Raw genomic sequence first — 17,044 nt, forward strand, 5'->3', positions numbered from 1 at the left:
AACGCGCGCGTCTCCTGAGACTCGCACCTGGAGATGCACAAAATGCCCGATCTGACCTAAACGGCGCCCAACACAGGCGTGTTTGGAAGGCTCCTCTTCGCGTGGGCTGCGCAGACACATACACACGCGCACGCACGCACGCACGCACGCGGTGAATTGTTGAGACGAGAAGGGTGTTTCGAAGCAATATGGCTGATGATTGGCTTAGGGGGCGCTGGCAGGAGCCTTGCAGAGCCTCCCGATGCTAGCCACGCTGGACGGCAACGGCACCGGCAGCGCTACCATGAGTAATAATATCAACCGTCAGAAGGTGGACTTTCCCTCTGTCCATATGTCCAAGATGGATGTGGTTATCCCGTTCTCGCCTGAGGTGCCCTGTGACAACAGCAATGGACAGCGCATGTGGTGGGCTTTCCTCGCCTCCTCCATGGTCACTTTCTTTGGGGGTCTCTTCATCATCCTCCTGTGGAGGACCCTCAAGTACCTGTGGACCGTGTGCTGCCACTGCAACATGAAAAACAAGGTAATCCCCCGCTCCCCCGCTGCTGGGCACCTTTCTCACATTTGCTCTTCTTCCAGTCAGCGTGGGGGTCCGGCTCAGGAGCCTGTGTCTTCATGTGCTCAGGTCTGTCCTCGATTCTGTGTAGCACTGGTTCGCTCGCTCCCTCCCTCCCTGCCCGGCTGTCTCGCCATGAATGCTGTCATGTTGGCTTTTCCTGATGTACCTCGTTACACAAAGTCCTTCGTACCCTACATGTTCGTATCACTTCCTTCTCTTGTTTTCAAATTCTATTCCTGCTTTTTTCTGTTTTGTTCTGAACCCTCAACCTGTTGAAGCCATCCTCTTAGTTGCCTTCCCTGTACAGGCACCCATCTGTTTATTTTAGAATTTCAAATAATAATAACGCTATTATTCTGCTCTGTTGGACATGTACGTGAGATTCCGATGTATTTGACATGTTTGGGGTTATAGAGCATTAGTGAGGACTGAGGTTGTTTGCATGTTTTTTATTTCTGGAGATGATAAATCTTTTCATTCTTTTATTATCCTTTGGGATGTATAGGCCCTGGCTGAGACCAGAGAATTTTGTCCATTTAATTTAGGTGTGTTTCCCTTGGACCGATATCGACTTTCTTAACTCATGTATTCGTTTGCTTTTTCTGTAGATCTCGAGTGTTGCAGCTCAGTTACAGAATTATTGCTGAACAAAATCAGACATACACGCAGACGCAAAATGAATTAATTGTGTCTGCCCCAATATGCTTTTCAGGTTTACAAAGATGTCCGAATAGAAATTTCCCTAGCGGTTTCCCCCCCTGACAAGGTGCCCCTTGTACCAAGAGAAAGCTGGGCCTGTCACTCGCTCCTTCTCAGGATAAGAAATCAGACTGAAATCTAACAACAGGATGTAAAACTGCACTCTGCTCTGGAAACTCATTTCTGTAGCTTTTCCTCCTCTGCAACATGTTTTGTTACAATTGTGACGTCTCTGTTCTTTTAGTTAAGATGAATGTCTCGCATGTCTGAAGTTTCCATTCCTTTTAATAATGTGAATGAACAACTTGCGTACCAACGTGGGGTTCACACCTGGGGCCTACCTACTCACTTTTTAACCACGTACAGTTAGAGATCACTGCTTTATTATTGGGCCAAATTAAACGTCCCTTATCGTTCACTTATTGCTGTTTAACATTAATAAAATGCACTTTCATTATGTGTTAACAATCCAGATTAAAGCTAATTTAATCATTCATATATATATAAATGTTTAGTAGCAAAGTGTTGTTAATAGCCTTGTTATTAGAGACTGTTAAACATGACTTAATTAGGGACATATGTGGACACCTCACGTTTGATGCAGTGACTAATATTGTGGTCCTATCAGTTTTTTTCTGCAACAAAGATGCTGGATTGTCTGCCAGAAGTGTTGCATATTGCACACTTTATTAATAGTTAAGGTTAAACAGTGAATGTAATGTCATCAGTAGGTTTAAATTTAAACTTTAAGAATTAATGCCCTGAAAAGAAAACTGTTCCAAGTTGAGTGGTTAGAATTATGTCTTTCATCTGGTACTAGATATTAATAAAATATCCATGGTACTTTTACCTTCAGTGTTGTTATAGTCTCTGGTATAACAGAAAAGTATCTTTGGTCAATACCACTAGAATGCTGACAGAAAAGTAAAATTAAAAAAAATCGCCACCTACCTAATTTTTGGCCAGGTTACTGGAATCTCAGCATTTCTTTTTTTAGGCCTTATTAGTTGTACTAGTACTCCAAATGTTACTGTGGTTGTTATATATTTTATACTGTTTGTGTGTGTGTGTGTATATATATGTGTTTGTGTGTGCATATTATATATGAATGGAAAAGAACAACCGTGTAACCTTGGCCAGGAGATAAGATGTGATCCACCATTTCCTGGGGCTCAGTGAGATTGTCCGTCTATGATGTTGTGTATGATGGATCCACACACTGTGTCCCGATTCATCTTTTTTGTCACTGGGTGTTGTTAATTTCTTGTTGCACCTGAGACAGATTTCAGACAGCTCACTGATGACGTGTAGGGCAGAGTTTTGGTGGCGTGACGGCGGCATCGAGATTGACTGCGGTGACGTCCCGCTGCGGATGAAAACTGAATATGGGATGCACACTCGCAGTAATAACCCATAGTTGACATGTTGGGATGCATAACTACGCAGTGCTTTGTTGCTTTCTAGTATGTTTGACATAATTTGGTTAATGACATGGAGCCTGAAAGTTCTCCTGTTGTTGTACTGTTGAGAAGGTGCTTTTCCTGAATTGTAAGTTGTTACATGGTTTACTGATTTATACATCCATATAAGTTTTGCTTTGTTTTTTTCGTTTGATATATTTTTCATTAAATGTTTTGAGACTGGGGGGCTCAGTGGGTTGGACCGGGTCCTGCTCTGCAGTGGGTCTGGGGTTCGAGTCCCGTTTGGGGTGCCTTGCGATGGACTGGCGTCCCATCCTGGGTGTGTCCCCTCCAGCCTTACGCCCTGAGTTGCTGGGTTAGGCTCCGGTTCCCCGCGACCCCGTATGGGACTAGCGGTTCAGAAAGTGCGCGTGTGTGTGTGTGTGTGTTTTGAGACTTGGATGGGACAAATTGTGGGAGTTTGCCTTCAGAGTTCTGAGGCCTGCTCCTCTCTCACTGGATATGGACATCATGGCAGTGAAGGAAGGAAGCTGTGCTTCCGGCTTGGCCTGCAGCCTCCGGCACCAGAGCAGAGCATCAACCTTTTTGCGCTGCTTGCACTGGTTCAAGGGTGTGCTCACTTAGAGGTGGAGGTCAGATGGCATGGTGCGGCAAAGGTGGTGCAGCGTTCTCCGTTTGATGGTCTGGAAACGGGCTGCTATGTGTCGTGTAGAGGAAACCTGCGGTATTCAGTATGACTTAGATGATTAGACGATGAACCTTATGGTGGATTCATCGTGAACGTACCAAGGGTGAAGTGCCCAGACTGTTCCTTGTGTTTTTTTTTTTTTTTTAAAGCAGCCCAGCCTGAAACGGCAAACCGTTATCTGTCTAAATGTGCACCTGTTGTCTCAGTCCGAGGTAACAGCTGAACATATCACATTTGTTCCGCAGCATTAAAGTACCATGATAAATCTGACCAGCGTCTTTGTCTGTAATAAATGACTGCTGTATACAGTATTGATTTGTGAATTTACTGCTGCCAGACTGAGAATGAAATACCAACCTGAAATAGCAAAAAACTAGCTGCAGATAATTTCCACTGATTCCAGGAAATCAGATATATTTGTGCTTAAGATGAAAATTCTTTGGAAAATATTTTTCTTTCATGTTGATATAAAATGTGCTTCCATTTTTAAAGTATGCAGATTGCAATATTACATTCACAATTGTTCCATCTAATTTTGTAGAGATTTTTTCCCCATTATTTCAAAATTAAGTAGAATCACAGGCTGCTGGCATGCCTTTTAATTTCCATTAGAAAAAGATTGATAAGTGGGTGACTTAATCAGTAGATTGAGCTGTGATAAATGCGAGGATTGGGATGTGTTGACACAGACAGGACGGTAGAGACCCCTGCTGAAGGGGTGAGTCTTGCGGTGCTGGTTCCTGTTATTGCCGGGCTGCCATCCAGAACTCGTCTGTACAGCCAGACATGGTGCACACACACCCTCAGATCAGCCCACGGTCACACAGGCCTGTATGAAGCAGTGCTTGAATTTGGCACACAAGCTCTTCTTAACTCCTGGCATATATCCCCCCCATGGATCTCATTTTGAAATGTATTATTTTCTTAAATTTATACATGAATAATTGGTAGAGAATAAATGAAAGTATTTTCTTTAAATGTGCAGGCTGAACTACATTCATGTGGAGCTTAATCAGGATTAGCAGTGTATTTCTATCTGCTGGATAACGATTTGGATGTGTTGTAGCTGCTCCATGTTGCACCTGAAGGTACAGGCACAAGTTCTTTGTGATGAATGACACTGGGATCTGTTTATCCAGACTATTTTCTCCTTTCTCTCATGGGATTGATAATTAGCATGCGGTATTTTCAGTACTTGGGTTTCCTTTAATGCCGTCTAGTCTAGTCTGGAGTTTCCATGTTACTGCCGTGTATTGCTCACCATGTCTGACGGTGTTTGGAGAAGGTTCTAGTGGGAACACTTGCATCTGCCGCCTTCCTGTGATGTACATGTTTAAAAATGAGGTACGTTTACCATTTGTGATCCTGGGGTTTGAATTCAGTGATGGATTATGGGATGGAATTGACCATATGGAATAGTTGCCAGACAGCAAGAGTTGAAAACAGACTAAGCCTATTAGCTGTTAAAGCAATAATGCAACAAATAGACATGGCCCCTGTATGTGAGACAGCAAAGAAAAAAAAAAAAAAAAATGAAAAGCATAAAGGGTGGCAAAACTATCTTTAACTCCAAAATACAACCCATTGTTTACTGGAAATCATCGTCCTCATCCTTTTCTTCCTCCCCCCGGACATCTTCCCACTCATCTCTCTTCAGCCTCAGACCAGCTGCCTTATGTAATCTCAATTATCTCATTAAAGGCAGCTGGTTGTCATTATCTGCGAATTGGCACACAGTGCAAGCATTGGGAGCTGTCTACCAAGGGCACTTCCACCCCATCCGTGTCATACCTCCCACCCCCAACAGCTGCGGCTGCTACCGGTAAGGGTAGAGCGTACAAATGGCAGTAATACTGGAAACGGAGACATTAAAAGACAGTGGCATGGGGTGTGACGGGTGTATGATGTGTTAAGTGCAAGAGGTACTTTAATGTAAGGGCACCTATAAGTATAGATGAATTGTGCAGTACAGCTGGAATTGAGCCAAAAGGTATCAAAGGAAGGGCAAAGACCAGAGGCTGGTCGTGTCCTTGGACTTGAGGAGCTAGGTCACTGTTGGGAGAAAAAGCTAAGAGAGACTGTTGAAGCGCCACAGCCTCCTCTTGTATGTTTGAGGTAAATTCATCTTTGGTTGATACTGCATGTGACTGGGACTAGAAAGTACACCTGTTTCACACACATGAGAAAAGGAGGGTTTTTTTTTTTTTGTACTCGACTACAAAAGGGCATCTTGGCTAATTACGATTCAGGGCGAGTGAAGCCGTTGTCGATTGTTGACCTTGGTGGGATAGAACAGCAAACCTTGTTTTCTTCAGATTATTTTCATGAAGTCTAAAAGGCATAGACTGCAACAAAACTATCATAGCATCCTTTGCTATATACACATATACCTGTATATGTATTTTTTGTTGCTGACATTGAGTGATCTACATGATTAAAATGTCCACCACAGTCATATTGTGCTCAAAGTTTTATAGAATTAATAGAAAATATGTATATTGAGTTTTGGCATTTGTTTTGCTATCTAAGTGGTGAAACTGCAAAAGCAAGAAACATGGAAAACCCTCCTCAGAAATGTGAAATATGATAGCGGTCTTGATAAAAGACCATTTTATTTGTTTTTGCTGCACAAGCTACTCCTATTCTCATAGTTACTCTAACCTCACAGTTTGGGTGAAGCAGCTGCAAAACCACAGGGCCACTTACTAATGTACAGTATGTAACATAACGTAAAATATGTGCAGCCTTTGTGGTCAGTGGTGATCTTCAGCACTCAAGGGAAATGCCGAGAAATGTGTCTACGGCTAATGGATAGGGCAGCGTGTAGCTTTGACACACGGCTCCCGCCAGCGCCTGTCCACTGCATCTCAAAGTAGGATTCATTAATGATTTACGTCTGTGGGTTTGATGGAGTCGCTACAGTGCTAGTTAGAGTATCGACTGCTGTAATTAAACGGTGGAAGGTGGTAAACGTCCAACCCCGAACGGACACCTTCTAGTTGGCTTATTGCTGTTCGCTTCATGTTTTGGTTTCACTGTTAAGTCGCCATAGAAATTGTTTGTTTTTGAAGCATAACATGTACTTTATGTACCCCCTTTTTTTTTTTTTTTGGAGATGTTCAGATAAATCCATGTAGATTGTCGCTGCTTTCGTGTGTTAGAATTGAGGTGACGTTCATGTGACCGAGCGTTTGCTCACTGAAGCCTGGCTGGTGGCACCACTGCGCCAGCATCCGAGGCGCCGAGTGCCACGTTGTCGTCGGTCGGCCCCCTCTGCCTGTGCTGCGCGCTTTGGACCGACGGCGTGCTGGCTTCCCTAACTCCCGGGCACATGCGCTGCGCTTTTCTTCCTTGGAAACCTCTTTGTCTTCAATCTCGCAGAGAGCACAGATGTGTGTGTCTCCTCCAGACCACCCCCAGTTCCACTGACTTTAGTCACTTGCAGGCCCCTCTGCTGCCAGGAGGACAGGTGTTAACAGTGGTCTCCTTGGTGCCAGCACATTATTTCTGATCAATACTCTGTTGGCCAGGATGAAATAAAAATAAGCACACAGCACTCGCAGAAGAGAAATGTTATAAAGGCATGTCGGAGCCCTGGTCTCGTGAAATGAATAATTTGAGCTTTGATCGATGGTGACAGTATTTTGACTGGGGATATTCAGAGGTGCAATTGAGCATGGAGGCATTATAAAATGTCACACATCTTTTCCTCCTCTGGAGATCCAGTGTGAAGGTCACTGCGGGTAAAGTAGTAGCTGTCTGCCCAGAACGTGGCCTCCAGTTGCTTTTGACAGAATGCTTCAAAAATAATTTTCTAGCAGTAATATTCTTTGCAACGCTGCAGCTGCATAACCCTCCGCTCCACAGCCCATTTATTTGCTCATGCCAAAATGTTTTTGTTGCCTCCTGTATGTGAGATGAACATGCAGCATATCATTAATAGGATGATCCCAGCGTTTGGGAATACCACAGCGCTTTAAAAAGAAAACAAGAGGCAAACAGTGACAGCCTGCCGCCCAGTGACTGGGTGTGAGAAGAGTAGGACATGCAGTACAAGTGTGGAGCAGGGCTTAGCACATCACTTGCAGCTGAGACCTTGCAGTCGCAGTACCCGGGTTCGAATTCCACACCCTGCTGTCGGACCCTTTTGCTTACCCTAGTTTTTACAGGAAAAATTAGCCAGCTGTGCAGAAGGGTGAGTCATTGTGACTGGCTTAATGTTGCAGGTTACTTTGGAGAAGGGCATGAGCTAAATGAATACATATAAATGTAATGTTTTTTGGCTGTGTGGCAAAGGCTGGAGATGCTCATCTTCCTGCTCTGGTCCTTGTGGAGCAGCTAATAGCATGTGAAGGTGCACCCGGGCAATAGACCAGAGATCTAATCATGCCATGGACTCTGCAGGTTCTGCCGCAAGGCTGAGGCTTCACTCTCTCCCTCCCTATAAATCACATTATAGATGAAGAAGACGTTGAACAGAAGAACAAAGACATGGTTCTGCTAGAAGAGAATTTGATGTAATAAAGGATGAATACATTACATTTCATGGCCTTGGATGATTTCATAAATGTTCTGTAGTTGTAATGGTCCTTCTGATATGTGTTTGAGTCGAAAGAGTACAAGTTCAGCCTCTGATTTCTGTTGTTCTTCTCTCATCTAAATTTCTCTTTTAAAGCTTTGGTTTGACTTTTGTATAGTGCCGCCTTTCAGGGAGTAAATCGTTATGGATTTATAAATATGGTAATGGATGGGTGGAGAACCGCAGCAGTCTGTGTTGATGCTGAGAAGGATAGTGGCGAAAGTGGCCCAGCTGCTCCAGTTTTGTGGTCTCGGGTGGGCTCGATTTTGGGGAGAGGCATGCATGGCCATGGGCCCAGAAAGGAGGCTTGCCTAGTCTCTGCATCCCTCGGCGGTTGCAACGCTCTCAAATCGCAGACCTTGAAAGATCCTTCAGCTCCTAGAGCACATGCTACACTTGGGCGATGGCAACGGCGCTCCCCCTCCAGTCGCGGCTAATAATCTGCTGGTGTTCGCCGAGGGACTCGTTCTCTTTTCTTTAATATTTAAATTTTTTTTTTTAAAAGAGCTCGCCATGCTGCCATCACCCAGGAAGCAGGACGCCATTCGCATGGGCACAGGTTAATGCACCCCCCTTTCACCGCTGACTTCTTGAGCGGAGGTCAAAGCTCCTTGTCGCATTTGAAGAAGAAATTAGCTCTGTCTCACTGTTGGGGTTGTCATATGTTTTCACTTCAGCTTGTGAGAAATCCTGTTCTCCATCAGTCAGTCTGCATTAAATATACTGTATACAGAGCTTAATGAGAAATGGAACAAGTTTAGTTAAATGCAGTCTTCTATTCTGGTATTACAGAAAGTTTGTTGAACTAAAAAAAAACACATTTCTTTGGAAACCACACGGTACAGCAGCACACACATTGTCATATTCACCATAATTGACCGATTTCATTTCTACGTTCATTGACTTTCATCATCTCGATCTTAGAGGTGTTTTTTGACATTTACCATGACATGCTCATGTTACTACTTTGATTAAATGTAAATTCAACTTGATAGAATCAATCAACAAAATAATTAAATTTTGCTTGCTTGACAAAACATTAGAAGTACGTAATTAACTGTTTTCATGTTGTTTTCCCCTCTGGGATAAGTGGTTTGAAAAAGTAAACTACATACCCCCTTGAGTCCTGGTAGCTCGCTTTGAAGCATGCGAGTCTCGAGTTTCAAGCTGTGTAACAAAATATTTTCACTTTGATGAATATTTAATAAATATCCTATTTCTTATATACAGTATGGCATTATATACAGTATGTTTTCCATCTTTTAAAGAGGGACACAATGTTGATCAGTGTGTTTTAGAATGATCAACACTGCAGTTTCTAAACTTTCTGTTTCAGAGAAATGAGTGGTTTCAACATAACCCACACCGAATAAAGTAAATTTCTACTTTGCCTACATTAAATTCCAGGCTGTGGTTAACAGAAAATGTATTAATTTCCTCAAAAAAGTCATGGGGAGCTTGTATTAGTGTTCTGAGGAAGAATTAATTTCTGATTCGTTCTTGCATGTATTCTTGTTTCAGGCCTGAAATGAAATAGTGTGGCCAGGGCACTCTTCCGTAGGACTGAAACAGAGAAAGATCTTCACCATTTTTAAAGTAGCGCCTTGTATCCTCCTCATGAGTTCTGCTGAGTAAAGTACTTTTTAGTAGCCAGTAGAGGATGGTGGTTGAAATATGGACAGAACAGTAGGTGAAGGCTCTGCAGTACACTGAATTTGGACTGAACGTAACATGTGCAATACTAGTATTTTTTTTACACAAATATTATAATCGTTTGCTAATTGAGCATTTAATCTGTTTTCTTCTTCTCTTATATGCTAAACTTCATCATAACAATGTGAGATCATTATTTCCATTGTACACAGTGAAATTTACAGTGGTGTGGAAATCAGCGTTTCCATTTCATGAGACCAAACACTTGCTTCTGAAAAGTGCTTTCTTGTGCTCATGAAACACTGCATTCTTCTATGTTGAAAACCATGTGCACATTAGTCTGTCCTGTGGAAAAAGAGACATTTGGCTTGATGTAATCCCAAGAGCTGCTGTAAACAACAGCTGTATAGCAGCTTGAAATTTTGATTAAGAATAAAATGCAAAATATTCTTTTGCCTCAGTCCCCTTTTCCCCTCCATATTATATGTGTCCATATGTAGTGTGTGCACCTTGCGGTAATTTGTTATGATAAAGCCTACAGTTTTGAATCTGTAAGCAAAGTGGAAGGTTCCTAATCTTCAGATTAAAGAGAAGGGTTTTCCGTGCCTTGCAGAGATTTATATTTTTTTAATTAGTGTCTAGCTTTCTTTTCTGAAAATGATTTGATCCAACAGAACACATTTGTAATTTTATGCATAATGCAGTAATGACATTGCATGTTTGTGCCCTTCTGTTATACAAGGCACTACAACGGGGCACAGAGTACAGAAATGCAGTATGTACGATTTCTTGGAAACAGGTATTGAGGTTCCACCTGACAGTGCTTTTATTACATGCTTTGTGCCAGTGTTCACGTATTTGGATATCAGTAAACCCACTGTTTTGACCTATAAACACTTGTGATTGCTGACATGCTCCAGAGATCGTTTTAGGATGGGTCATTCGGAAGGTCACGAGTTAGTGATATGCAGGGCCACTTGCATCCATCTCATTTGGAGCCATTCCTAACTTGTGCTGGAGAGTCCTTGGCTGTCTGAGGCTCCTTGACCAGCTCGCCGAAGAAGACAGAGGACATTTGACTAGTTTGCGCCTGTGGTAAACAGGCCATGCTCCAGAATCTCTTTTGCATGCTCAGTGTTGCCGCAAGAAGTTTTGCCTAATGGGATGGTGAAGCTTAAATAGCAAACTTACGCTATAAGAGATGTGCATTGTTCAGAGGAGGGTGGGGGTGTGCTTGCTGGGGGGAAAAGAAAACAATGGAAACTGCTAAAAGGAAACAAGTCTGTGCTGGTGCAACAGTTGCTTTTCCCTGTTTCTTTTGTATTTGAAATCCATCGGGCAGTTTTGTAAGTGCGTACCTGTACAGAGAAATACTGCAACGTAATGGAAGGCCACATAGTGATGGAAAAGTACTGTGTCACAAAACTTCTGAACAATAACGTTCATCGTATTGTTCTATTGTCTTGTTCAAATGTGCCGTAATCACACATACACTGATACGCACATTGAAATTTGCATTCGTTTTTAAAATGTTAATTAAAATATAAGAAAGACACCCACAGGCAGGGTTGGAAAGCAGTCCTTTTATACTTGACATGGATGGAAGGAGAAATTAACATTTTTTTCCTTCTTCAACAAGACTCGTGAGTATTAGTATTGAATATGTGTCTGGAAGTGCAGAAGAAAATGGTGGAGTCTGTAATAAATGAAATGCTTTTTTCCACTTCAGAGCAAGGTATGTTTAACAAGGCAGAGCAGTGAGTTGCTTTCGCAGTATTGCCTGGAGGACCGGCCTCGAGGTATTACTTTGCATGCAAATGTGTGTGTCCCCGAAGGTACGGAGCGGATGGAAAGAGTGCTAAATTAGTCGAGCCTGCAGCCGTCCCGGCCCGTCGTAATTGGAGACCAGACGTCGTGCGGCTGAGTGACGGCAATTAAAACCTCAGAAAGAGCCTAACAACTGCTCCGTTTGTCATACCTGGTGAGGTGGGCAGGCGTCATGAGGGATCAGGCCTTTGTTAGCTGCTTCCTGTTATTGCACATGGTTCAGGACCACTGGGGTGGAGTGTTTTTCTACCTGCTGCATGTGAATGTTTTCAGAGTCTCTCTCACATACACAGACACGCACACACACACGGGCAGCCTTCCAGGATAGCTTCAAAATAGAGTGGAAAAATGGGTCTTTGATGCAATTACTGTTGTTTATCCATATAACTAACTCATTTCTCCAAGGTGAGTTACAGTAGTACACTAAGCTGGTTGCTTTTTACCTGTATTTGCAGGTAGGCGGATTTTACCGTGTCTGTTCAAGGTATGTGTCTTCATCAAGTGGGATTTGAACTCACTCTCTTCTGACAGCCATGATAATACTTGCTGTCCTATAGTGAATATAACTATAAATCAAATATAAAACCAACCCTGCTGGGAACAACTATACTTATCTGGCAGAATAAAATATACATGGTAGAGTATATACTGTAATCTGTTTAGATTTATGTATATATTTTCTGGGAGAGATGGTGTACATATTTGTGTCTGTGTGTGTATACAGTATATAAAATACATGCATGGGAAGATTTACTTTTAGATGTCTTGGAGACGTCTGTTTTATGTGGAGCTCCAAATGCGGTTGAAATGTGTGCGGTAGTAAAGGCTGTGAATGAGTTTGACCTACATGTAAAAGTTAATAACCCAGCTGGTTGCATTAGGAAGTAAAGGTTCCCTGGGCTGGTGGAGAGGAAACGTCTTTTGAATTGCGCCTGGAGGGAGAGGGGGTAATGGCGAATGGCCGCACGCCGAACACCGGGTGTCGGGTGTCCGGGACCCTCGTCCAGTTCCCATCTATACTGGGGCGTCTGGTTACGCACGCGCTTGTGATGTTTGTCCAGGCACGCTGGAGCGCTTTTACACTCTGAGGCCATCGCTTTGTCACCTTTTAAATAGATGAGGGGATCTGAAGCTGACGCACAATAAGCGACCAACACGTGACCCGATTAGCAGTGGTGCTTTTTATTTGAGCGACACCTCACTAGGAGAGATCCCAAATGTGATGAGGAAAGGAAGTGTACATTTCTGCTGAGTGATACATGTCTTCACGCTGATTTGTGTACCGTTTGTGAGCAACGTCTCAAGAGTCAAGCAGCTGCTGTCATTGTGTTCCAAAGCGATTGTGCAAATTTCATGTGTAACGGGAATGAAGGTCCCTCCATTGCGGCTCCATGTCTGCAGGCTCCTTTCTGTAGGACTCCAGTGGCTCGTGTAATGCTTTTTAATACATAGTTATCGCCTTTTAGATGTGGAAGTGCTCCTATTTGAATGGACACAAAGTAAATTTGTAAATGAATGTGATAAAAGTGGTGAATGTGTCCCTCCCCTCCTTTGGAGGCATAGTGGGAATTTACCATTAAATGGATATTTGCATTATTTCTTTACCCCCCACCCCCTATCAGCTGGTCACCTACAGCAGTTGGTCAAGGTGTTGTGGTCTTCTAGGGTACAAATCTTGGAACAGCTGCTAGTTTTGTTGTTAAGTAGTAAATGTTTCTAGCTGCGTACAGCGTTAAAAACACATCATGGTAGTGATCATGTGACTAAACTTGCTTTAATGCTGGAATAAAAACTAGCTAATATTAGAGAGCTGTCCTTAGTAGTGTATCAATGTTACAATAACTTAGACTCGCAGCCTATTATAACATGAAGGTTTCACACCATCCAAATTGTTGGGCGACTGCTTCCCACTCTCACAGGATTACATCATGTGAACGAAAATTACTAAGATTTCAATTATCAAAGCAATTCATAGTTGTTGTAGCACCAGCATTGTTATGCATACTGTAAATACAGCTCCAACACTGCTTACTGTGATTTTAGTCTGTGTTGGCTAGTACAAATAGCACCATGCTTTGTACAGCCTTGCTTCGCCTTGCTTCAGTTGTTTTTATTTATTTTTTTTTTTCCTTCTCCACATTCGTCCTCCCTAGAATCAAACCCCCGCACACGCAGAGTCATGCAGATATACAGTACACAAACTGGGTCTGGGTTGCTAAGCGACCAGCAAAGTATTTCATTTTAAGAGAAAATCTCCATTATGCAATTGTCTCGGCTGCAAGAGCAGAGAGCACACGGGGGAAAAAGCGCCCAGTCTGCGTATGTGATTAGTGTCGTAAACAGGGACATTAGTTTTTCATAAATTGAGGCCGATAATCTGTTGACTTGTCATTCAGTTTGTGTTTGGGGACGCAGCGAGCCTCCTCTCGCGTGTGCTGAACGGTTCGTCTTGATCCATACGCTTGACTAGCTCTCTCTTCCTCTTGCTCTGATGAATGAGTCGCACTCAGAGGTACTTACTGTGCTTTCTACCGCCAGCTGACTTTTATGTACCTGTCCGGAGCACCAAGTCCTGCTTGCAGCAAATGCTCCCTGTCCTTAAGCCCTTTACAGGAGGCGACGTCTACGTGTCAAGGTTAATAAGGCCGATTGCGAGCACCGGTGCCAATGTGGCCATGTACATGTGGTGCAGCAGCTTCGGTCGCTGTGTCGTGGCCTCGCTTGTAGATGTACTGCGAAGATGGTTCTGTCAGACCCCCTGGGGCAGGAGTGGCGTCTGCTGCCCTCAGTCACTACGTGCACGACGGGTCCATGGGTAGAGACTGGACAGTCCAGTGCTGTCCCTCAGCAGGGGAGCTTCTGGCTCCTGAGGCTTTGTCAGGAATCAAGAGCTCAGCTTACCCGCCGCAAATCCCCTCTCTGTCCAGAGTGCTGCTTTTAATCAGTTCTGACTGGAATGCGTAATTGTAAGCCCCTGTCATAATTGGAGCTTTTTTTTAAATTATAAAAAAAAAAAAAAAATCTCACCCCCCCCCAATACGCCAGGCTTATACTCTACTTGTCGTCCTTAAAATATCAATTCCGTTCTTGACCTATATATGTGCGTAGACCTCAGGAACATTTAGATGACTTTCCTGCTCAATAAAAAATATTCCAGCAGCAGTAGGTGAAGTTGGTCACACAGACTTCACACTTTTTGCACCACTTTTTATTTGTGCAAAGTTAGATTTCTCAGCTCCAATCAGTACTCTAAGTATTTTCCAGTTCAGGTGCAACTGTGATAGAAATTAAATATTGTCACATTGAATAACCACTTGGATTTTTATGCTGATATACCTGCCTTCCAGAAAACAAGTATAATATTTGACTCCTGATTTGTAAATTTGAAATATTTGTAGGTTTTTTTTCCATTAGTTTGCTCTGTTTTATTGTTCAAATGAATTGGCAAATTCTCTGGTAGACATGTGACGGTAACTTGAGCCTTTTCAGTCTTCATAGTACCATAGGATGTCAAAGTACCTAAATATTAATTAGATTTGTTTCCTCTTTGCAGCTTAATCAGTAAATTGCACTTTATTTAATAACAAGATATTGATGACTTTTTGCTTTCTGTCTGCATGAAACTGGAGATGCATAAAGTATTTTTATTTTCAATGTTAACAGTAATTAGGTTAACTTCATTACATTAACTTAATTTCCCACTGTAGCTGACAAAAAGAACAAACTAGCATTTTTCATGTGGTTTTAATGTACGCTGAAGTTCCTCATGTCTCATGGTATATTATCCAGGAAATTACTCCAGGCCAGGAACCTGCGTGATCATTTTGTTGTTAGTCTGTGTTCTTCATGATGACTGCCGATGAAAACGCAATAATTTGCTACCTGGGTAAAGAGCAGTAGTAAAGAGGTATTGTGCTGACTGACAGTTACCGCACTGCGTTAGGTCAGAAAGGTCACACCGCCGTTCTGCACTATGGTCTGGGGAACTGCTGTGCTGTAATAATAGCGGCAGGGGCACATGCTGTAGAATTATGTCGAATGATGCTTTGAGGAATGAGATGGATGTGAAGTACAGCAGTTAGAATGTCCACCTCCACCCATTTTAACCCCATCGTCTCCCAAGGCAAGTAAATGCTCCAAGCAGTGACCAAATGACACGGCCGTGTAATTCTGGGAAAATCCCAAAGTCAGCCGTTGAATACTGGCACCTGTAGCCCAGAGCATCCTTGTGCAGTATTTGAGTTAATTCAGAAATAAACCTTTATAACCCTTTGTGATTTTAAGAAACTTAATCTGCGGTATGTTTTTTCAGTGTAATCATAATCCCTGCCTCCTCCGGTCATTGTAATAGGAACATTATTGTTAACAGTGAGAATTACTTTGTGACGGTCTTTGTTCGGAATGACAAAATGTCAGGTACTGCGGTAATTTACTTGCTGGAATACGTGATGCTTCATACATTGTTACCCCGAGCTGCAAATGGTCCAGGCCGTGCGAGCGTTGGTGCAATGAGAAGTTGGAGGTGCCGAGAAGGACCGGCGTGAGCTGAGTGATGCAGGCGGAGGAAGTGGAAGGAGAAGAGTGTGCCCTGCTGGCCTCCGGTGCTCTCCAGCGCTGCGTGAGCTCTGAATGTCCAGCGCCACAATGGTGGACTCTGATATAGCTTTTGTTAACCGCTTCGACTTTGTATCTCTTTCCGCCATGGATTTCCCACTGTAGCTGACCTTCTACATCTTCTGTAAATTTGAGGCATTCCTCATTTTTTGTAATACAAGACAATTTCTAATATTATTTCCAGTGTTATTGCCCCAAGTTGCTGGGCTGTTTGTTTTCAGACCAGTGGTTAGAATGTAGTTTTACCACACTGCAAAATTGGTGAAGGTAGAAACTTCCAGCTGCTGTGTTTCTTGTGAAAACACTGCGGTTCACTACACTTTCGTTGTGAGATGGGTGTTGAGAGTGCAGGCAATATGTTATACAGCTCTTGATAATTATGCTATGGCTTAGTTTTTGGTCCAAAGCAGCTTACGGATTTTCTCCTTAAGATGGGACCGAGGTCTCGCACTTTAGAATTCAGGTGGCAAGTCTTTGTGCTGAAGCTGCTACGCTACTGGCATTAATTCTACGTCTTTAATGCTTTTCAGAAATGGGACATGTTTTTAAAATGCAACATTGCAAATACTTAAGATGTTAAAGAGTCCAGTGGATTTTGGTCCCAAATGTACAAAGGTGTTCAGCTGAGCTTGAGAAATGAGCATTCCATAATGAATGCATGAAGGAACATTATTTTATTAGTTTATTTTATTATCGCACTCAGTCGCTGAGAACAAGGAAGGAGAGATCGCTGGCGATGGCCGACAGTCAAACTGGGTCAAAATACTGTGCGTTTTAGCGAAAGCTTTCATCCCGTTGATCCGTGATGCCAGTTGGTTTATTGAGGAACTCGAGTAGAGCCGGACAGATCCTTTGTTGGGTTTGAGGAACCTTTTTGAGTGTTGTTTCTTCAGTGCCTCACAGAAACTAGGCTATTATATAAGTGCTATTAAAAAATGTCATTCTTGTATTTGCTGACAGCAAAGTAATTTGTTTTGAACAAAGCTGATCATTTAAATACAGCA

General features: G+C 42.8%; 1 protein-coding gene across 19 annotated transcripts in view; it reads left to right on the forward strand.

Moving 5' to 3' along the window:
• The first annotated feature begins 237 nt into the window (after window positions 1–237).
• The window catches only part of LOC108939557 (calcium-activated potassium channel subunit alpha-1), a 147,198-nt gene continuing 130,391 nt past the window's right edge, over window positions 238–17,044 (forward strand). For all 19 annotated transcript variants that reach the window (XM_018760954.2, XM_018760955.2, XM_018760959.2 and 16 more), the window contains exon 1: window positions 238–523. In XM_018760954.2, coding sequence (XP_018616470.1) covers window positions 242–523 — 282 coding nt within the window. In that variant the 5' untranslated portion in view covers window positions 238–241. The remainder of the gene's footprint in view (window positions 524–17,044) is intronic.

This window comes from Scleropages formosus, chromosome 24 (genome assembly GCF_900964775.1).
Source record: "Scleropages formosus chromosome 24, fSclFor1.1, whole genome shotgun sequence".
In the NCBI taxonomy this organism is placed as follows: Eukaryota; Metazoa; Chordata; class Actinopteri; order Osteoglossiformes; family Osteoglossidae; genus Scleropages; species Scleropages formosus.